General features: G+C 36.9%; 1 protein-coding gene across 5 annotated transcripts in view; it reads left to right on the top strand.

Moving 5' to 3' along the window:
- TET1 (tet methylcytosine dioxygenase 1) overlaps positions 1 to 22,900 on the top strand; it is a 125,789-nt gene extending 102,889 nt beyond the window's left edge. For 4 of the 5 annotated variants that reach the window (XM_060642579.3, XM_060642576.3, XM_060642583.3 and 1 more), the window contains 4 exons: positions 2,424 to 2,513; positions 4,784 to 4,921; positions 7,541 to 7,889; positions 13,123 to 22,900. In XM_060642579.3, coding sequence (XP_060498562.2) covers positions 2,424 to 2,513; positions 4,784 to 4,921; positions 7,541 to 7,889; positions 13,123 to 14,138 — 1,593 coding nt within the window. In that variant the 3' untranslated portion in view covers positions 14,139 to 22,900. The remainder of the gene's footprint in view (positions 1 to 2,423; positions 2,514 to 4,783; positions 4,922 to 7,540; positions 7,890 to 13,122) is intronic. The other variant, XM_060642578.3, reaches the window with a different exon arrangement.
- Positions 22,901 to 23,343: the final 443 nt, after the last annotated feature.

Raw genomic sequence — 23,343 nt, 5'->3', positions numbered from 1 at the left:
AGTGTTACATTTTTATTCTACAACATAATAATATTATATGAATCATGATCTTTTTCTATGGTCTTTATAAATAATGAGTAATATCTATATAGTGCTTATAATACAGGAAGAAGCATTTCTCATTCCAGGAACTGACAGAAGGCCAGTATGAAGCTCAGCAGGCAAGAGAGAGTAAGGTGAATGCAGTGGCCTTATATGTCAAACATTTTGGAAAATCATTGAAGGGTTTTAATGAGAATAGTGGTACAATTACCCTTGTCTTTCAAAGGGATCTCTTTAGCTGCTCTTTGAATAATGTATTAAAATTGTTGAAGAGTGTGTTTAGCAAGTTGAGCTAGCTTTAAGAATAAATAGTCCAAGTGCGCCTGGGTGGCTCAGTCAGTTAAGCTTCCAACTTTGGGCTGAGGTCATGGTATTGCGGTTTGTGAGTTCAATCCCCACATCAGGCTCTGTGCTGACAGCTCAGAGCCTGGAGTTGGCTTCGGATTCTGTGTCTCCCTCTCTTTCTGCCCCTCTCCCTTTTACACTCTCTTTCTCTCTCTCTCTCAGAAATAAATAAACATTAAAAAAAAAAAAAGAATAGTCCAGAGAAGGGATAATAGTAACTTGGAATTGGTTGTGACAGAGGACAAGTGGATAGTGGTAGTCTGGAAAGGTTTTCATAATCAGATGGTAGTGCTATTTCTTGACATAAGGTTTCAAAAAGGCAGATTGTGAATTCATTTTGGAACCACTGGGTGAGAGATTTCTATGGTAAATCCAAGTGGGGATGTCAGGTCAATAATAACAATCTGAAGCTCAAGTGTGATTTCTTGTCCAGATAGTAATTATAACCACAGATGTGGATATGACAGTCCTAGAGATCAGGTTTAGGATGAAAAGAGAAGAGGAATATAGGCTTGAGCCCTGACATGTTAGGACCCGATATGAAGAAACCTCTATATCTGACAAACACATTTGTTCTAATGAAACAGAGTGTCAAGATCCTTACATTATGAATAATGAGACTTACATTTGTAATGGTCACCTATATAAGCTTTATTTAATTTCTGTGGGCCTAATATATTTCAACATTTCCACACAATAAATGTTTCCTGATGACCATATACTCAGTCTAACTTCTGATACTCTTTGTGAATTCATTATCTACCAGTAGTAAAACACAATTACTCCACTTAATATTTCAGGTGTTACAAAACATAATCAAAATATTTTCAATAGGTACTTAAATCACAATTGTGAAGTTTTCTTCAAATAAATGAAATAATTAATGGGTGAGTATAGTCAGGAAGTTTTTTAAAGGAGGGTCCTGACTTTCCTGATGATATTTATTAAGCTATATTAAGTTTCACATACGTAAGAAGACAGATGAAAGGAACAGAGTAATTTAGATATATGCCAAATAGATAAATTTCTTTTTCAGTGAAAGAATCAACCTAAATCAGTAGGAAACAAAAAAGGTTATTACCACTGATGCTTTTCAGTTGCTCAAATTGGGGTTTGTTAAAGGCACCCAAGAATTAACTTCCTGGGGCAGGTGGGTGGCTCAGTCGTTTACGTGTCTGACTCTTGATTGCAGCTCAGGTCTTCATCTCAGGGTCGTGAGTTCAAAACCCACATTGGGCTCCATGCTGGTTGTGGAGCCTACTTTAAAAAAAGAAAAGAAAAAGAATTAACTTCCTATGTCTATACTGTGTGTGGCTTTGGCTTTTATAATCCGATACGTATCCACATGAAGGTCTTTCTGTGTTCTTGGCATCCATCAAATCTGAAATGAAGCAGAAGCCTTGAGCCTCCTTAATTCTTCCTTTCATCCTTGCTCTCAGTTTCCCTTCCATAGTCTTCCTTGGATGTGATTGATCATTTATCAAGTCTTTGATTTGATTTAGAATACAATCCTCTCTGAAAAATTATCACAGTGCTCTTTCAACTATTGTTTCCAAAGTCTCCTTTTGTGTTGGATACCTCATACTGTCATCAGTGACATTTTTAATGGAGACTCTTGTTAAAGACTGTTCTCCTTTGAAAAGTCTTCCATGTTTCTTCCATCGGTAGCAATCCAGATTCTTGATATGGTGTCAAGGCTCCTTACAGTCCTACTTGATTTAAGTACCCGGTACTGCTAAATAAATATAAAATACGGTTCTTGTATTTATATTTAGCAACGTGAGCAGGTTTACACCTTATCTCTAACACCATTTACATTTCTAACTCACTTACAACATAGTTAAACCATAACAATGACTAAGGCTTTCGATTTTATGAAAAAACAACCCAGTTTATTTTCTGTGGTATCTCTTTTATTAGGGTAAGTATGAATTGTGCACCAACCACACATCAGCAATGATTTATCACTCTTTTTCACACACCTAAAACTTGTATGTCATTATGAAACAACTTTTATGGACTGTCTTTTCCTATAGGAAAAAAACCTTGAAGATAATTTACAGAGTTTGGCTACACGATTAGCTCCAATTTATAAGCAGTATGCTCCAGTTGCTTACCAAAACCAGGTATGTTTGGGGACCAGATGCAGTACTCTTGAACATGGTTATCTATCTTTATAGAACAACTTCAAAAATTATCTAGCCTGGGGGTGCCTAGCTGGCTCAGAGGGCAGAACATGTGGCTCTTGATCTCAGGGTTGTGAGTTCAAGCCCCACATTGGGTGTAGAGATTACTGTAAAGAAAAACTTTTTTCTATTTTTTTAATTTAAAAAAATGGATATTTATCTGTCTTTAAAAACTTCCTGTTATGACAGTTGAATTAAATTAAAATTCCAGAGTGACAGAATTCTGGTTATTTCTAGAACTATAATTTATAAAAGCAGAAATGCATGATTGATTCTACACAAGAAAATTCCATCAGTCCAGTATACTGAATATATTAATAGAACAAATGACAAAAACCACATAATCTCTCTGTATAAAGACATTTGACAAAAGCTAACACTTTCATGATTAAAACAGTCATCAAAATAGAAATAGAAGTGAATTGGCTCAACCTGATACAGGACATCTATAACAACCCACAGCTAATATCATAATCATGATAAAAGACTAAAACATTTTTTGCTTTATATGTGGAACAAGACAAGAATATCTACTCTCACCATTTCTATTAAACACTTTGCTGAAGGTTCTATTAAGGACAACTGAAAGAAATTCAAAATTTTTAAATTTTGTGCTTCAAAGGACATCATCCACAAATTAAAGGAGGAGCACCTGGGTGGCTAAGCTAGTTGAATGTCTGACTCTTGATATTGGCTTAGGTCACGATCTCCCAGTTTGTGGTTCGAGCCCCATGTTGGGCTCTGTGCTACAGGCATGGAGCTTGCTTGGGATTCTCTCTCTCCCTTTCTCTCTCTGCCTCTCTCCCAATCATTCTCTCTCTCTGTCTCTCTGTCTCTCTCTCTCTCTCTCTCTCTCTCTCTCTCTCCCTTCCTCTCTCTCTCCCTTCCTCTCTCTCCCTCTCTCTCAAAATAAATAAATTTAAAAAAAATAAAAGAAATGAGGGTTGAGGGAAGCAGGGAGTTGATCAGAGGGTACAAACTTCCAGCTAGCTATAAGATAAATACAATTTGGGCATCTATTGCACAGCATTGAGGCTATAATTTAATTAACAATACTATATTATATACTTACAAGTTTTTAAGAGATCTTCAATTATCACTACACACACAAAATAAACCTCATAGTGTTAAGGGATTGAGATGTTACCTAACCTTCCTGTGGCAATCCTTTTGCAATACACACGTGTGCAGTCATCACAAGGTGGAAAATACGTGTAAATATCTTTTAAAAGTTTATCTTTGACAGAGTCTGCGAGACTGGGGGAGGTGCAGAGAGAGGATCCAAAGTGTGCTCTGCACTGACAGCAGAGAGCCCAATGCAGGGCTCAAACTCAGGAACTGAGAGAGAGAGTTGGGGAGGGGCAGAGAGAGTGAGGGAGACACAGAATCCAAAGCAAGCTCCAGGCTCCAAGCTGTCAGCACAGAGCCCTACGCGGGGCTTGAACCCACAAACCGCGAGATCATGCCCTGAGCCAAAGTTAGATGCTTAACTGGCTGAGCCACCCAGGCACCATAGAATTTCATTCCATTTTAAGGCTCAATAGCATTTCATTGTGTGTATTTACCCAGGCACCCCAATATCTTTTTATCTTAAACATAACCAGAGACCTATGGTCTATATTTCTTAAATCTTTATTTGTATTGTCATAAATAACATCCTTTCTGTTAAATTCAACTTTTCATTTTAAAAAGAGTTATAGGGACACATGGGTGGTTCAGTCGCTTAAGCGTCTGACTCTTGACCTCAGGGTCTTAAGTTGGAGCCCTGCCTGAAGCCTACTTTAAAAAATTAATAATAATAACAATAAAATAAAATAGTTATAAATTCATTTTTTATACTGGTTTATGAATACATGTATATTTATAGACCTTGAGGACTCTTCCCACATAATTAATGCACTATGTTAGTCTCTCTTCCTAATGGAATAAATTAGGCTTGCTCTGCTTGTTTATTCACCAGCAGCAGGTATTTTTATCATCCTACCATCAGTCACAGCCAGGGATTTGCATTTTCCTTTGTGTACTATCAGACTCTTCCTCCTGAATGTTTCTGAGCTACACATCCACTACTTTAACGCACTATGGTCATAAATATCTGAAATTGCAATGTGTCATTAGTTTAAGAGCCTGGTCAGGAAGTGACTTTTATTCTTTACTGAAGGTGATTCTTTCTGTCTCTCACAACTGTGTGTCATACATTTCTTTTTTAGGTAGAATATGAACATGTTGCCCGAGAATGTCGGCTTGGCAGCAAAGAGGGTCGTCCTTTCTCTGGGGTCACTGCTTGCCTAGACTTCTGTGCCCATCCCCACAGGGACATTCACAACATGAATAATGGAAGCACTGTGGTATGTACATAGATGGCTTTTGATTCTAAAAGCTCCATCTCTGTGTGGTTAGGCTGGATATGATTACTGTTAAAAATTTTATTTTAGGGGCCCCAGCCTGACTCCGTCAGAGGAGCACATGACTCTTGTTCTCAATATCATGGGTTCCAGCCCCACGTTGGGTGCAGAGATGAATTAAATTTTAAAAATCATATTTTATGTTCTGTCTCACATAGTATATACATCAATAGCATTTATGTTATTGTCCAAGTCCTTCCACAAAGTTACAGAACTGGCCTTAAATATTTTTTGAAGGTCTTGAATCTTGTATTTAATTGTGGTGTGTTTGCTAGCAGGTAGGAGCACTCTTGTATGCTCTCAAACTGATAGGTACGAAGTTAAGCAATTTATCGGTTCTCTTTTTTTGCCTTCTGGGTACCAAAGGGTTTTTGTGATGGAATTATCCTGAATGTATCGTTTTCTTGTTCATGTTTGTTCTTAATACCAGTATGTATGTATAAAGTTCCATTAATATTCCAGAATTATCAGAAATATTTGCATTTCAGTGCTCATACTTATGTTTACAGCCATGAAAAGAATTATACGCCCATAGCATGAAGTCAATTAAGAAACACTTAAATTAGGTAAAAGACCCTGAGAAAAATCACACAGTTGTCTTTTTTCAATGAAATGGATTTGGTTCAAGTCATTATTTCCTCACCTAGTAAAATAAGAGATTAATATGGAGTGATTTCCTCTGTTTTTGCATGACACCAGTCTGGTTGGCCCCATATAAGAAAGACATAGCTACAGTCCCTTACACTGTGACTAGAAGGACACAATCTAATCCGTCAAAAGGCAGCCCTCCCTCCTTGTTTAGCCAGTGAAGTCTATGACTGATAGAATTAAGGAGCCAAAAAAATTTTTTTTTTTTTTTTTTTTTTTTTTTTTTTTTTGCATTATCATTCCTCTCCACTGTCGTTGACTATAGTCTTTGAGACAAATGTTATTTTCAAAGTTGAAATAGTAGAAATCTGTCCAGGTGAATCGTGGCCACAGTGTGGTTCGTTGTCACTGCTTGGGTAGTCACTTTCCTTGAATTGCTTCATGACACAATATCCATGATCAGGGTGAATTAGTTTCAGTCAAACTGGATTTTGGTTCGTCTTCTTCTTGTGCTTCTCTTGTGTATCATTCAGTGTGGCCTCTTCTCCTCTGCTGTCATTGCTCATGCAATGAGGCTTGTACCTAGAACTTGCCCTGACTCCAAAGTTCTGCATTTCTGAAACCCTGGAATCTTGACCTTCAGCTACCAACTCACTTGCCTCCCTGTCTGCTGCCTCAGTCTTTCTAATCATGCTCCTTGTATCTTGTCTCCTCGGCCCCTTCTTAGTGTCCCTGTGAACAAATAAACCGCTTAAACATTTATTGATGCAAGAGTCTAATTTTTAACATGATTACTTTAAATTATTCACAAATTACACCCAAGAGACTTTAGTATTTCAAGTCTTGCCGGTAAACATGACTATAGATACTGAGAAAATAAAACTAAGTTTATCTTTCTTTACCATCTGTATTCATCAAGTTCTGTCAACCTTACAATCTGGAAATTTTTCATAAGTAATCCCCCTCTACCCAATGAATGTGTCATTATTTAAATAGTTAAGAAATATGGTAATATATAGGCTAAAATAATATCTTAATAGTTAATATTTAGTATGAAAGCTGTGGACAGTCCAGTAAACATTCCTTAACTTGGACAATGGAGTAAGATGAAATATAACAAAAAGACCTAGTATTTAAAATATTACAGGAGTGCCTGGCTGACTCAGCCAGTAGAGCATGCAACTGTTGATCTCTTTGTCATGAGTTCAAGCCCACATCGGGGATAGAGTTTACTTGTGTGGTTTTGTTTTGTTTTGTTTTGTTTTCAGTTTTATGTATTCACTTTGAGAGGGAGAGAGTGCAAATGGGCAAGGGGCAGAGAAAGAAAGAGAGAGAGAATACCAAGCAGGCTCGGCACTGTCAGGGCAAAGCCCCATGTGGGGCTTGAACCCATGAACCATGCGATCGTGACCTGAGCCAAAGTCGCAGCCACCCAGGCACCCCAACAGAGTTTACTTTTTAAAAATATTATACTCTCAAAAATAAAGAAATAAACATTTAAAAAATTTTTAAACAAGCACCTCAGTGGCTCAGTTTAGTGTCTGACTCTTGGTTTTCGCTCAGGTCATGAGCTCACGATCCATGGGTTCAAGCCCCACATCAGGCTCTGTGCTGATGGCACAGAGCCTACCTACAATACGGTCTCTCTGCCCTTCCCCTGCTCTCTCTCTCTGTCTCTTTCTCTCTCTCAAAAATAAACAAACATTATAAATATTATAAAATACATAAACGTGCATAATACGTACTTATAAGATCAACTCAAAAGTGTGCTGGTCTGCTTACAGATAATTGATAAATTACTAGAATTGAAGAATGTTGAGTGGCTTGATGTATATTAGTTGTGCAAAATTAATATACCAGCAGGAACCAATGGAACATAGAATGGGAACATAGATCCCTTTCACAGTGGCAACAATTAGAAGGTAGAAATAACTCTGAATGTGCAGGACCTATTTCATGTTTTCTTTCTGTCAGGTTTGTACTTTAACACGAGAGGATAATCGCTCCTTGGGGGTTATTCCTCAAGATGAGCAGCTGCATGTGCTACCGCTCTACAAACTCTCAGACACAGATGAGTTTGGCTCTAGTGAAGGAATGGAAGCCAAGATCAAATCTGGGGCCATCGAGGTGCTCACACCCCGCCGTAAAAAAAGAACACGTTTCACTCAGCCTGTTCCTCGTTCTGGGAAGAAAAGGGCAGCGATGATGACAGAAGTTCTTGCACATAAGATAAGAGCTGTGGAGAAGAAATTCATTCCTCGAATCAAGCGGAAGAATAACTCGACCACAAACAATAGCAAGGCTTCATCGCTGTCGCTTTTAGGTGAGGCCTATGGATGCTGCTGAGTCTCTGTGCACAACTCCCACTAGCCAAAGTGTTGGGACTTTCCCTTGCACCCCACTTCCCCTGTCCTTTATCCTTGCTGCTCTCTTAGGAATGAGGCATTGTGAAAACAAAACACAGCAAAAAACAACTTTAGATCAGATGTTAATTCAATTAGGTAATTATTCTTAAATCTCGCTTGTTTCTAATACATGTTGCTTTAGAGTTCAAAATAAGACACTGAATCCATGCATGTACACAATTTCTACATACTTTCCAAAACTAAAAGTCAACAAAAAAGTGACCCATCAGTATTTCTTGGTATTTTTTCTATTTATGCTTTAAGAAAACAAACAGAAACCTGTTTTTCTTGTTTGGTCCCATCTACTTTGAAGCCCTACTCCTTCTTGGAACATGGGAAATGACATCACTTCCTTGAAGTCTTCCTTGGTCACATTTAGCATCAAATACAAGTAATCCAGTCAACAAATATTACTGAGTACCACTTTGTGCTGTTCTGGGTGTTGGAAAGTTAGCAGTGAAAGAGGAGAGAGAGCTCTGTGAGAGAATTCTATTTGGATATGGTTGTCAGAAAGCTATTTGTTGAGAATGGAGTATTTGAGTAAAGTCCTTAGGCCAATGAGAACCCTTAGTGTTTTTATTGGGAGAAATAGCATTCTACGCAGAGGAAATGGCAAACGTAAAGATCAGGGGACAAGAGGTTACCTTGAATACTTTATGCAAGCAAAGAGGCCAGTGTGGCTGAAGCAGAGCATGAAATGGGGAGAGGAGTAAGAAATAGATTGGAGAGGGAAGAGGGGTATTGGAGCGTTTCATCTCGGGCTTTGTTGACTGCTGTAAAGATATCAGCATTTAGTGAGTGAAAGGAAGGCTACTGGAGATTTCAGAATAGAGAGGGGCTGGGGCACCTGGCTCGCTCATTTGGTGGAGCATTTTACTATTGATCTTGGGGTTGTAAGTTCAAGCCCACGTTGGGTGTGAGATTACTTAAAAGTAAAGTCTTAAAAAAAAACATAGAGATGGTGTATGATGTGACTCAAACTTAACATTCTGCTTACTGGGTTGAACTAGAAACCAGTAGACAGAACAGAAAAGTAGGGTAATGGTAAAGAGGCTACATCCTAACAGCTCAAGAAAAAGGTGATGGAGCTTGAACCAGACTGGCTAATGAGGACATGAGAGATGCCTGGTTCTGGATCTGTTTTCAAGGTAGAGTCAACAGGATTTCTGAAAAATCTGGATTGTGGACAAAAAAAAGTCTCACTGTTTATCCTGGTGTTATTGGTCTGGAGTGACTGGAAAGATGGGGAAATCACCAAGAATCATGAGAAATGGGAAAGAACAAATTTGGAAACATACAGAGGGAGATCAGAAGCTCACTTCTGGACCTGTCAAGTTTAAGACACCTGTCAGACAACCGTTAGGTAAACAGTTGAATAAGAGTGTAGTTCAAAGAAAAGATTTTGGCTGGAGGTATAACTTAGGAAGTCAGCTGCATAGAGATAGAGTTTCAAAGCCTGAGAGTAAATGAAATCACAGAGAACTAAAGGAGGTAGAAGGAGAAGTCCTGGGAATTCCCAATTTGTACAGGCTTCAGAGATGAACACAGTCTTGGAAGGTCTGGTGAGGTATTAATGGAACTCTAAGAGTATATGCAGTGTTTCAAGGAGGGAGTGATCAACCATGTCAAGTGAGATGAAAACAAGTTTCACTCTGAGTTTTACAGGCGGTGGGAGGTCCTGCTTGAGCATTATTGAAGTAGATTGCTGGCAAAATGGGAGAGAAATGGAGAGATTCTTGTGCTTGGTTATAAAGGGAATCAGTTGAATGCAGTGAAGTTTTAAAGGTTGAGAGGTTTTTTTCTTAAATGGAAAAATGTTTTAAAGGTATAGAGTGAGTGAATTATTTAATGAATCTCACTTCCCTCAATAATAAATTGCAGAACTCACATCATATTATCTTATCAATTACTTCATCAGTATGTCATTAAACAATAAGTAATTTTTATAACCGCAATACCTAAAACAAACAAATCAAATATTGTTTTCATACCAATCAATGTTCAAATTGCTCCGTTTGGGGTGCCTTTGTGACTCGGTAGGAGAACCACCTGACTCTTGATCTCAGGGTCGTGAGTTCAAGCCCCACATAGGGAGGGCATGGTGCCTACTTCAAAACAAAACCAAAAAAATGCTCCATTTTTCTCCTAAATGATTTTTCTTTTGTTTTTCGTTTTGTTTTGTTTAAAAAAAATTTTTTTAATGTTTTTATTTTTGAGACAGAGAGAGGCAGAGCATGAGCAGGGGAGGGGCAGAGAGAGAGGGAGACACAGAATCTGAAGCAGGCTCCAGGCTCTGAGCTGTCAGCACAGAGCCTGACACGGGGCTCGAACTCACGGGCTGTGAGATCATGACCTGAGCCGAAGCTGGATGCTTAACCGACTGAGCCACCCAGGCGCCCCACATTTTGTTTTGTTTAAATTATTATCCAAACAAGGTCACACGTTATAGTTATTTGATATGTCTCCTAAACCTTTCTTATTTAAGCTTGCTTTTCCAATTTTTCCTTTCTCTTTTTTTCATATAGCCAAAACCATTGTCCTGTGGAGACAAATTCAGCTTCCACTTTAAAAACACTATTTAAAGACCACTGTCCAATTTGAACACTCTCGTTTCTTCACATCAGGAAATATATAGTGTCCAGTGATATCTCTTTTTTATGATGTTAAGACTGATCCATGGTCCAGGTGTTGTCAATGGGAATCACTGATCATAACATTCCCTATGAACTTTTTACCCATTTTAGAAACACTTAATATCATATTCTATATATATATATTTATATATATATATATATATTTTTTTTTTTTTTAGTATTTGTTTATTGTTGAGAGACAGAGAGAGACAGAGCACGAGCAGGAGAGGAGCAGAGAGAGAGGGGACACAGAATCCGAATCAGGCTCCAGGCTCTGAGCTGTCAGCACAGAGCCTGACGCAGGGTTCAAACCCATGAACCATGTGATCATGACCTGAACCGAAGTCGGGCGCTTAACCGACTGAGCCACCCAGGTGCCCTCATATTCTATATTCTTTATTACATGAGCAGCAACAAAGTCCACCATTCTTCCATTTGGTGGTTGATCTTCTTTTACAAAGAAATATTGCCCTTACCAATAACTTGTTAATGCTGAGATATGGTTCATGTAGGGAAATTAGAATAAATGCTTGGCTATTTGCCTTTATTCACCGGTTTTTAGAATACAAGTTAGTTCCTAAGCAATTTCCAGTGTGTTCAGTTTTTTTTAATTTAGTATCTTTTGGATCTCAAAATTTTTTAATTTTTGTTATTTTATTACTAGCATTTTTATTATTATTTATAGTTCATATTTCAGTGCATATTAAATAGGGTTTTTATTCCTAACTAAATATGAAAAATCTTCAATTCTTTAAAAATCTTCAAATTGAAACCAAAAAATCCTCAAATTGTTCCATCTTTGATCAGTAGAAACCCATCATGCTGGCTTCTGAATTTTTTTGTCATGACCTCGATTGCCTTTGATAGTTTCCTTAGCTTCCAACACGATGTTCCAGGCTTGTTTTATATAACACTGCCCCATATATAAATTCAGCCATCTCTCCAAGGAGCCCGAGGGAACAAAATACACCATGAATTTGTATTCAACTTTACTCAACTATAGAATTACGGGGTATTCCTTAACTTGTTTGATTTTTTTTTCATATTTACAACAAGAGTTTGCTTATTTATTTTTTGTAAGATGAGAGAAATGACAGAGCAGGCATTTATACAAGGCTAAGAAAAATTTAATAGGGAGATAATGAAGAGGCAAGATGGGGAGAATTAGAATAAGTTTTTTTGAATATAGCTCCATTTTACAGACACTTATTTTGGATTTATTTTAAGAGTCACATACCTGATTCCATACTGCCTGTAAACAGCATTTCTACCAACTTTATCTTCGTGTCATTCCCCAGTAGCATCTTTACATGCTATGTTTTTTTTTTTAATTTTTTTTTTAACGTTTATTTATTTTTGAGACAGAGAGAGACAGAGCATGAACGGGGGAGGGGCAGAGAGAGGGAGACACAGAATCTGAAACAGGCTCCAGGCTCTGACCGTCAGCACAGAGCCCAACGCGGGGCTCGAACTCATGGACTGCGAGATCATGACCTGAGCCGAAGTCGGCCGCTTAACCAACCGAGCCACCCAGACGCCCCTACTGCTATGTTTTTAATACTATATACCTTGATGGGGCGCCTGGGTGGCTCAGTTGGTAAAGTGGCCAATTCTTGATTTCAGCTTAGGTCATGATCTTGTGCACACATGCACTCTCTCTTTCTGTCTCCTTCTCAAAATAAATAAACTTAAAAATAATAATAATAATAATAATAATACATACCCTGTGGGTAGCGCTCTGCACAATATTAGGCTTATAACCCCGTGTCTTTTTGTAATCTTAACCCATAAGCACTATTCTTTTAGTGTATTATTTATTTATTTTGAGAGAGAATGGCATCACGAACAGAGTGGGAGAGAGAGGGAGAGGGAGACAGTGAATCCCAAACAGGCTCATGCTGTTGTCACAGAAAGCAACAGGGGGCTTGAACTCACAAATTGTGAGATGGTACCTGAGCCAAAAGCAAGAGTTAGACACTGAACTGACTGAGCCACCTAGGTGCCTCTTCAACTAAAACTTCTTCTGTGACTTCCTTTGCCTAGTAATTAACTTTGCCAGTTATGATGTTATCATGACCCAGAAATATTTATAAACTATTACTTATTTTTACTTTTTTGAAAATGAGATCATGCAATAATCTCTTTGGGTAGAAATATTGCTCTGAATCGTCATGTTATTACCTGTGTTGTATTCCAATGTATGATTTCAATATTTACCTTATAGCCAATTAGGTTGTTTCTAATTTCTTAGTATTTTAATCACTGGGCATCCTTCTGGCTAAATGTGTGCCTAGGGAAGCATTCTTTAAGGAAATTTGTTGGTTGGAAAAGCATACCAAACTACATGCGATTTTTAAAGCATGCTCGTATGTTTGTCTTAAAGTAAATAGAACAAAACTGACCAACACTGCCATCATCAATGTTTTGTCATGTATTTCTCTTTAAAATACTCCTTAAAGACAACTACCTAAAGTAGTTTGTACTTATCTTCGCATTTGGTGTCCTTTTCTCTGTTTAGGGAATAAAACTGAAGCCTTGCACCTTGAAATAAAAAATGAAACTGAACCCCATTTTATCTTCAAAGGTTCGGACAACACTAAAACCTACTCATTGACCCCATCCATTCCTCACACATGGAAAGAGGCTAACATACCTCCAAGTCTCTCCTGGTCCCCTAAGACTGTGTCGGCCACAACAGCTCCTTTTAAGAACGATGTGTCGTCAGTTTCGTACGGGTTTTCAGAAAGAAGTAGCAATCCTCACTGCACAATGCCTTCTGCGAGACACGGTGGTGCTAATGCAGCTGCGGGGGAAGGCGCTGGAATTGCACAGCCTGGTGAAGTGGTTCCTCTTCCCACCTTGTCTACTCCCATGCCAGATTCCTTGGTTTATTCTGAGCCTCCCACTGGCCCATCTGAACAGCTATCTTCTAATCATCCAAACCAGCAACCCCCATTCACCGCCTCTCCTCATGACCTTGCGTCCTCTCTGGTGGAAGAAGATGAGCCACACTCTGAAGCAGATGAGCCTCTCTCAGATGATCCCCTCTCAGATGACCCTCTGTCACCTGCTGAGGAGAAATTGCCCCACATTGATGAGTACTGGTCAGACAGTGAGCACATCTTCTTGGATGCCAACATTGGTGGGGTGGCTATCGCGCCTGCTCATGGCTCCGTTTTGATCGAGTGTGCCCGGCGAGAGCTTCACGCAACGACTCCTGTCGAACACCCAAACCGGAATCATCCCACACGCCTCTCCCTTGTCTTCTACCAGCACAAAAACCTGAATAAGCCCCAACATGGTTTTGAACTAAACAAAATGAAGTTTGAGGCTAAAGAAGCTAAGAATAAGAAAACTAAGGCCTCAGAGCAGAAAGACCAGGCAGCTAATGAGGGTCCTGAACTGTCCCCTGAAGTTAATGAATTGAACCAAATTCCTTCTCATAAAGCATTAACATTAACCCATGACAATATTGTCACAGTGTCTCCCTATGCTCTCACACATGTTGCGGGGCCCTATAACCATTGGGTCTGAAAGCTTTTCTCCCCTTCTTAATGCCTTTGCTAGTTTTGTGTATTTTTTCAAGGTGCTGTTAAAAGAAAGTCATGTTGTCGTTTACTTATATCTTCATCTCACCCATTTGAAGGCTGAGGTAAAAAAAACAAAAAAAAACAAAAATGGGGTGGGTATTTCTTAACTGTGACTATATTTTGACAATTGGTAGAAGGTGCACATTTTAAGCAAAAATAAAAGTTTTATAGTTTTCAATACATAAAGAAATGTTTTGGTTAGGTGTTAACCTTGATAGAATCACTCAGTTTGGTGCTTTAAATTAAGTCTGTTTACTATGAAACAAGAGTCATTTTTAGAGGATTTTAACAGGTTCAATGTGCTATGATGTAAAATCAAGACACAGTGTTAACTCTACACAGCTCCTGGTGCTTACCCACATCAACAGTTAAAAATAAGCTGCATTATTTTTTCATGGTGCCATTGTTCCAACATCTTCCAATCATTGCTAGAAAATCGGCATATTCCTTTGAAATAAACCAATGAAATGTTTTCTCTCAAAATATCTCTCCTGTATAAAATAATTCATTATTGTTAATAATGGTTGGAGGCTGTTCATAAATTGTAAATATATATTTTAAAAGCACTTTCTATTTTTAAAAGTAACTTGAAATAGTATAGTATAAGAATCCTATTGTCTATTGTTTATGCATATTTGCATACAAGAGAAATCATTTATTGCTGTGTAGAGTTCCATCTTGTTAACTGCAATATGTATTCTAATCATGTATATGGTTTGTTGTGTTCTTTTTTTTTTTAATGTGTCCTCATGCAAATATTAGCTACTTATAAAATAGTTAGAACATGCAAAAATTGTTCATTTTCTCTAAAATCGGAATTAGGAAGCGTATCACCGATATCGATTAACACTTTATTTGGAGCTGAGTAAGAGTGCTCTCTTCTGATTTATCAAGCAACAGTGGCCCCAATTTACTTTTCCCTCCAGCTTTCTCAGTATAATCATGAAAGGTTTTTCCAAAAGGAGATGAAACATAGTAGGAATCAGTAGAGTCAAATGCTTCTAAAGTTTCAAGGTGTTCAAATATAAAAATAAAGTAGCAAAAACCCTACCCATCCCAACTGCCTTATTTGTTCTTAAAATCATTCTGGTACAGAATAAGAATAAAATTCCCGTAGGAATCTTTTAAAAATAAATTCCCTATCATCATCACATATCCACACATCCGAAACAGTAGGAATGGTATTGCCCATTAATACTAATCCAAAGTAGTTGATTTAAGCACATTCGTTCTAGGAAAATGAAAACTCATCTTCTCTGATAATTGCCTATGTTCTAGGTAACAGGAAAATAGGCATTCCATTTATGTTAGCCCTCCCATGATATATTCCCATTATTTTATTGGCTCATTTTATAACAAAACAAAAAGGATTGCCCGAGCAAAATGTTTAGAACAAGAAATTTCAATGAAATACTTGATTCTGTTAAAATGCAGAGGTGCTATAACATTCAAAGTGTCAGATTCCTTGGGAGTGTGGAAAACCTAATTAATGGTGCTTCTCCCTTGGAAATGCCATAGGAAGCCCACAACTGCTAACACTCAACAATTTTGGTGCAAAAGCAAACAGTTCCAGCAAGCTCTCTAAAGAAAAACTCATTGTAACTTATATTAAAATAATATATGGTGCAAAGTATCAGTTTCAAGCTTTTGACTAATACAAGTAAAGGAATATGAAGGGATTGTATATAACAAATATCCATTGGTAGACCATCATCTTGTACAAGTAGATTTCTGCTTCTTGAATATGTAAAATAGGGTGATTCATTGACTTGTTTTAGTATTTTGTGTGCCTTAGATTTCCGTTTTAAAACATGTATATTTTTGTGAGCCTAAGGTTTCTTATACATATAAGTATATAAATAAGTGATTGTTTATTGTTTCTGCTGCTTCAATAAGATATTTACTAGTATTAGACTATCAGGAATACGCCCTTGTGATATTTCATTTTAGATATTAGGCCTTAGCTCCCACTAGAAATTATTTCATCACCAGATTTAATGGATCAAGTTTTAACACCCTTTATCCATCCATCCATCTTCTTACCATTCAACACTTATTAAATGTCTGCAGAATTTAAATGTTAGCTTTTGATTTTCTTTGAATCGCCTCCCATGACAAAGTAAACTTGAAGAATTTAAATCCTAAAAGATGTTTTTATCCATGGTTTTCAAAGAAACAGCAAGTTTCCTTCAAAAGAATCCATTATAATATATCTGCAGAAATTCCCATCAGGGTCACTAACTGAATAAGTTTCTTAACAACTGAACTTGAAGCTCCAGTGTTGACTTAGGGGAATATTGAAAATTGTGAAGTTGGCTGCAGTTGCCCCAAAAACATATATGAAAATATCCCTTCTCAACTAAAATGTTTTCCATTCCTTATTATAATTCACACCATCAATAGCCTGCCTCAACCGATAACCCCATGGTGCGAACCACACGTGATCCCTACTTTGTTGGACGTTACTTCATAAGTTTAAATTAGCAGTTTACCATCCCTTTGTCTGCCCTGTGATTTTCTTTTTTTAACTCCTGCTTATTCAATGTTCTACAGCATTGTGATTGTATGCTAGCAACACTGCTTTTAGACTGCTTTTATGAAGCAAGGAAATAAATTTGTTTGAAATGACATTTTCACTCAGAAAACTGGTCATCTAACATTATTTCTACACCTCTTATGTTTTACTGTCACGATCACCTTTTGCTTCCCCTCTCTTACAGCACTCAAATTGAGTTTTTGAATCTTCTGCCTTTGTTCATGGTATGATAATTGAATTCATTGATACATGATCCCGGTGTTAACCCAACCTGTCCATAATATGTTACAAACTTACTAACTGCAATGAACTGCCTATTTTAGAATCCTACAGTATATCACTCTGCCCTTCAGACTCCCATTTCTAATGGCTCTCAGGCCATGGTTGGAAAAAAATGTTTTCTTCTGCTTATCAGCCTCACCTGTATCTTCCAATCCATCTACAAAGTACCAAGTACATCATGTCATAGACCTAATTGAAACATATTATTGGAAAGTGAGGCTAGCTGAAAATGTATAGCTGTAGGTAAATTTTTGCAATATGTTAGCAAAATGTTTGCAGCTTACCCTTCTAACATCTTTGTTATGCAATCTGCATGTGAAATAATTTAATTTGTTAAATATAGAATTTCAACTAGATGAAATCCGTAAGCAATTTGCTTAAGACATAACCCCAGTACATACTTAATTGAATGCATACCCTTGTGTAAATGAGATAACAATTCATACGAAGTAACCTACTTTCTAATGTTATTGCTTCAGTGGATTTGAATGGACCATCATTTATTCCACAATAGCATGTATGAAAATAACCCCAAACTACTTAAGTTTATTCTTTAAGACAAATTCTATTCAGATTTTTTTATCTGGGACAAAGTTTTGACATTGCATGACAACTTCCACCTATAGCGAGCACAGGACTTCCTTTGAATGTGCTGAGTAAATCAGTAGCTGTATGTGACTTTTAATAATATATAGCTACCTTCTATTTCACAACTTCTTGCTGCATGGAAATTTCTTTTTAGTCTAGATTTAGTACAACTGTGAGTTTTGATCTTCTGTACAATTTTATGACAAGAATTGTGAAGTAATATGGTAGTGGCCTCTCATAGCCCTGGAAGACACCTTAGAAGTCCTATAGTTAAATCACTGGGGCCTAAAGAGCAGATGTTAATGTCAGTGTATAACTTATGTTTATAAATAGAATTTAAACCATCAAATGAAGGCCACTTTTTTGTGCGTAGGAGGATTTTAGGAAACTTGATTTCCTCACCCAGGGAGTATTGTATCACTGGGAAATAAACTTATTGCAGTACATGTGAAAGATAAAAATGGCCTTTTATTTTTTCTATTGCTTTTTTTGTTTTGTTTGTTTTTTTTATTTATTTATTTTTTTGTTTGTTTTCCTGAGGGCTTCAGGAAAATAAGTCAAGTGAAATTGGATCAAGATTCCCCTGTGTGGGAAATCTAGCTGACTTTTACCTATGAAGTTGTCCTGTTAACTAATCCAACAAAATGTGGCAATAGTCTTATTTGCTATTTCAATAAAAAATATATATATATCAAGTACTTACACGGTACAGGCTTTTATTTCCCCTGGAACAATTATTAGGCATATATAAGGAGTTATGAAAAATTGAATGACTAAAAGAACTGGAGAAAGTATATCCAGTGTATATATATATACTACCTAGCCATGGTTGTACAGTCTAGTCACACCTCCTGCCAAGTTGGCCTCACAAGTAAATCCTAGCATAGTTAATTTTGAAGTGATTGTCTACCTGTATTAGAATACTGTTTTATTGTGCACAGTTCCTAAACTTGCCCATAAGTGTATTGAACTTGTAACTTCAATGTCAACCGTAAGGTACACTCAACCAAGTGATGATAATGAGTGCCCTGATTCCTGAAGAGTCTGGACTTATCTAAATCAAAATTGTGCTCCATTTTGAGCTTTCTTCTAACAGGTTGAGAAAATGATGCCACTTATGGCTCTGGAATGCAATTCAGAAAGAATCAGCATGTCTATCAGAAGCTGGATTCATGTATTTTCTTAGAATGTATTAAGATTTATTGGCGGGTTTGTGTTGTTTCTTTGTTTTCTTTTCTCATGTATAAAAGAGTGTCTAAGTTCTTTTAATTTTGGAAATGATAAAACTGGCTTTTATGCAAGACATCACTCTTTTTGTCTTGAACTCTACAAACTTCAATTCTCTTTATTCCAGTACATCTAGGTGACTTTGTTTCAATCCCCTTGTCTTCTGGGCACCTGATCAAACACCACTGTTTACTTCGAAAGGCATGTATTTTATTCCTTCAAGTAATCCAAAGGTATTCCTCATTTTGCCACTCCTAATTTTCACTTCTCCTTTAAGGGCCCCACAATGTGTTTCTCTTTTGATAGTATGCAATATTTAATATTTCTAGCTTTAGAAGTCAAACACTTGTCTCAGCTTTGTTGGCCATACTTTTCCCATTCCTACTGTGATACCATGATCCCGCCGGGATCACAAGTTTTTCTTGTTTGTTCAGCCATACATGTCCCCTATAACTGAAGCAAAACTTAGTCTAAGGTAGGAATGTTATTATCAGATTTTAAACACATTACATCTGATTTAACCGATTTATGTTTGTGCAACTTGCGAAACTCCTGTTGAATAGTTTAACCTAGTTTTCCTAAAATAGAAATTTTGTCCCCAGCAGCTGTTATGAAAGGCATTCTCTCTTGTCTTGTTCATCAGAAAAAAATCTTGCAGCTGTCAGAAACATGTTCACTTTTGGAGAGACAGTATTAAGAAGTAGTTTCCTTCTTCATTTGGCTAGGTATAGACTTGCCATCTTTGACCAGAAACTGTGCTTGTTATTTTTCTTTTTTCATTTCACTGACGCTATGATGTTACTAGTGTACTTTCATTCTTTTTACAGTTTTTATCCTTTCCTCTGATTTTCTTTAAATTAAAATTCTCTTGCTTCCTCTCCCTGTTCTGCCTCCATTCCCCATGCTCCCTACACATATACACATGGTTCATTTCAAGAATAGCAGTGATCTTGGTCAAGGTGTCTTTTCCTGTCTTCTAAAATCATGTTTCACAAATCTTTTGTGGAATAATACCAAAAAGAATCAAAATATTTTATTTAGCCATTTTTGGGTAGAGGCAAATTCAGTTTTTAGGATTAGATAGTGGTCATGCGCCCATTGTTCTCTTTAACAATCCCAACGTTTGTCTCTTAACTTGTTTATTAGTGCTTGAGTGTTTTGCAAAAAAAATTGTATAAGAAGTTAAATATTCTAGCACTATTTCTGCATAGCTTTGCTATTTCTGTACAATACATTATACTAATTATAAGTTGTCTGACCAGTGACTTTGAATTAATAACAGGTCTGATTTATAGAGTAGATATATATTTTTTTCGCACGTTTTATCTCCTGGCCCAGTTTTGTGGATGATATCTACTTTCTAATGTAAATTTACCCCTTTGGAAATTGGGTTTTGACAATAATAGGAAATATTCTAAAATCTGGGTGAGAAAGGTTAAAAATGAACTGAAAGTAACTTGACGAATTCTTAAAGATGGGATAAATCAGTTATCAGGAGTTCTGAGTATAATAGGGGGGATTTAAGGGGCAGAGAGGAGGGAGATTTGTGCCCCTATTCACAATCTGCTGGTTCACTCGACCAGCCCAGCCAAAAATTCATTAATAGCTCTCCTTCCCACCGTATAAGTTTTATGTGAAAAATAGCTCAAAATGAGGAACCATTTTGAATGCAAATATGGTAGTAAGAAAATTATAATCCCTGTATTTTATAATGTTTTAGGTTATCAAACTGCTTTACAATGTGCTCATTTTTTCTCCCCAACACTGAGGGTTGGACAGATGTCCAAATGTTCCCGTCTTACTGGTGGTGAACCTGCTGATTGGCAAGAGTGGCAAATGGCTTGCTCCAAGTCATACACCAAGTCAATCCATCTGAGACTAAACCATTTCATATCTGCAGACTGCTAAGTGCATTTCTGCATCAGGGCGTCTGGGTGCCTCAGTCAGTTAAGTGTCTGACTTTGGCTTAGGGCGTGATCTCACAGTTCACGAGTTCCAGCCCCACATCGGGGTCCAGGCTGGCGGTGTGGAGCCTGCTTGGGATTCTCTCTGCCCCTTCCCTGTGTGCCCACTCTCCCTCTCAAAAATAAATAAATGCATTTCGGCATCATAAACAATGACTTAGTATTAGTGGGTAGAAATTTTGTCAGACCAGATCTAAGAATAACGTAAACCCTATTTAACATATGCAAAACATGTTTCTGACGTATTTTGTTTCCACTATTTATTTAGACAGTGATTTTTTAATGCATACTTTGGAAGGTCTCCCTAAATTCCCAAAACTTTTGCATTAGGGCTTAGATTAATGAAGTTTCAGTTTTTCCCCTGTAAATAAACCTTTTAATAAGGAATGTCCCTGTGCTACGAAAACAAAGGGAAACCTCAATAATAATTGTTTAAAAAATACTACTTTTAAAAAGACTAAGATCAGCAGTTCATAATCAAAGTTTAATGTATTTGTTATATTGAAGTGCAGGTTTCTAGAAGGGAATGTGCTCAGTAAACTGACTATTTTAGTTTTCAGGTACTCATAGTAAAAATGTAAAGTTGTTGACATCTCTAAGAGATCGTACTGTCTCCCACTTATTTAAATTTGTTTCATTTTGTTTTTCCTTCCTCTTTGTTTCCAGCCATGTAAAGTCTCTAGTCAAAGTTTAAACATACCTTTGCCCAGAGAGTTAAGAAAAATAACGAGATGTATTTGTAAAGTTTTTAGTAAGTTCTTTATAAAAATAAAGAGGTAGGATATTTTGCCTATTCCATCAGTACATTATGGGTTGCTAATGAAAAACCCAAACTTCCCTAAATAGTCAAAATAAATTCCACTTTTGGTGATTTGATTCAGTAACTGCCTATCCTCACTAATTAATGCCTGTTTGTGATATTCTAAAATGGCTGACAACATAGGACCTTACAAAAACAGCTCTTAAAAAAAAGCAAAACAAAGATTAAATATTTTTTATTACTATGTATGGTCATTTTTTTTAAACTTCTATAACAGATAACATTGTGATAGGTGCTTTAAGAGAAATATTTTTCCAGAAACGGTTTTATAGTAAGGGGGGGGGGGGGGGGAGGGCAGCTTTTGCATTGTTACCTATGGGTGGATGGTCATCTTTGAGTTACTAAGAAATCATGAAGTGTTCCCTGAAGAGAAATTTGTAAAGCTACTTGGCAGAAGGAAAAGCATTACTTTCTAGTTTCTTCATTTTCTCTTGTGTTATATGATGACCTACCAAGTAGATTCACGTGCATATCAATACTTTGGTTCAAAGGAGAAGAATGAGTGCTTCTCAATAGTGGGAGCGAAATATTCACAGATACTTCATCATGGGGAAATAGAGTAGTACTGACCTTTCAATAACGAAGTATCAATTTCACAAGTTAATATTCCTGTCTCTAGGTGACTTTTCCTCCTCTGAGGGTATATTTACTATTTATTTTGTACCTTTGATTTTTTGCTTAGGGGGATTTATTTTTACCTATTGCAGTCCTACTGTATTAAATATCCCATACAATGAAATAAGTTAATAAGAAAAAGATTTTAAAATTCTACAAAATCTGGTTTTGGTTCTTAACATATGGGAGAAACCGTTTAAAGAAAAAGCACTTCACCATGCAGAAGGGAAAGAAATAATCTTAATTGTGATGATTACAGTTCAACATGTAGTGCTCTGCATACAAGGGAACACTTATTAGCAGTACTTGAAGACTTGTGAGTTGGAATTGCATGTTACTTGAAAGAACCTAATTAAGCTAAATTTTGGTGCACAGCAGTTGTACATGATTTCATGTTTATGTAGCAAAATGCATTGAAATGTACTAGTATTGAAACATACATGTAAAGATAGTTGTGGAAATTGTCTATTATATTTTCCTTGTGTGTCTCATTTATTTAGAACATAAAGTTTCTTTTTTATTAAGTGTTCTAACTGAATAAGGCTAAATGAATACTGTAATTGAAATTATATTTTAAATCTTTGTCATGAGTTTTTAAAAAAACTATTGCAAATTGTATCATTCCTGATTACACGGAACTTTGTGGGTGGTTTTAAATAAATTTTATACTTCTATTTTGCACCTGGTAGTCTAATTTTTCTTTCCTCTTCAAAATAATATTTTAAAATTTTAATATCAAATAAAAACCACACATTTTTAACTATATAAGGCTATAAGATTTAATATTTAGAGATGTTCAAATGATGAATTTTGCTCAACCTAAATCAAGATGGCTACACGTATGGAATAATTATATGCCCAAAACTTTGCATTTTATATAAATCCTTTAACTCCCACAGTGATGCTATTAAGTAAGGACTCTTATTAACCCCATTTTACAGATCAATTCTGAAGCTTTAAGTGGCTAAGATCATACCCCTGGTGGGGCGCCTGGGTGGCTCAGTCGGTTAAGCGTCCGACCTCAGCTCGGGTCATAATCTCACACTCCATGAATTCGAGCCCTGCGCACAGGCCCTGTGCTGACAGCTCAGAGCCTAGAGCCTGCTCTGGATTCTGT

The sequence above is a fragment of the Panthera onca genome, chromosome D2 (genome assembly GCF_046562875.1).
Source record: "Panthera onca isolate mPanOnc1 chromosome D2, mPanOnc1 haplotype 2, whole genome shotgun sequence".
In the NCBI taxonomy this organism is placed as follows: domain Eukaryota; kingdom Metazoa; phylum Chordata; class Mammalia; order Carnivora; family Felidae; genus Panthera; species Panthera onca.
This window is presented reverse-complemented; position numbering and strand designations above follow the sequence as displayed.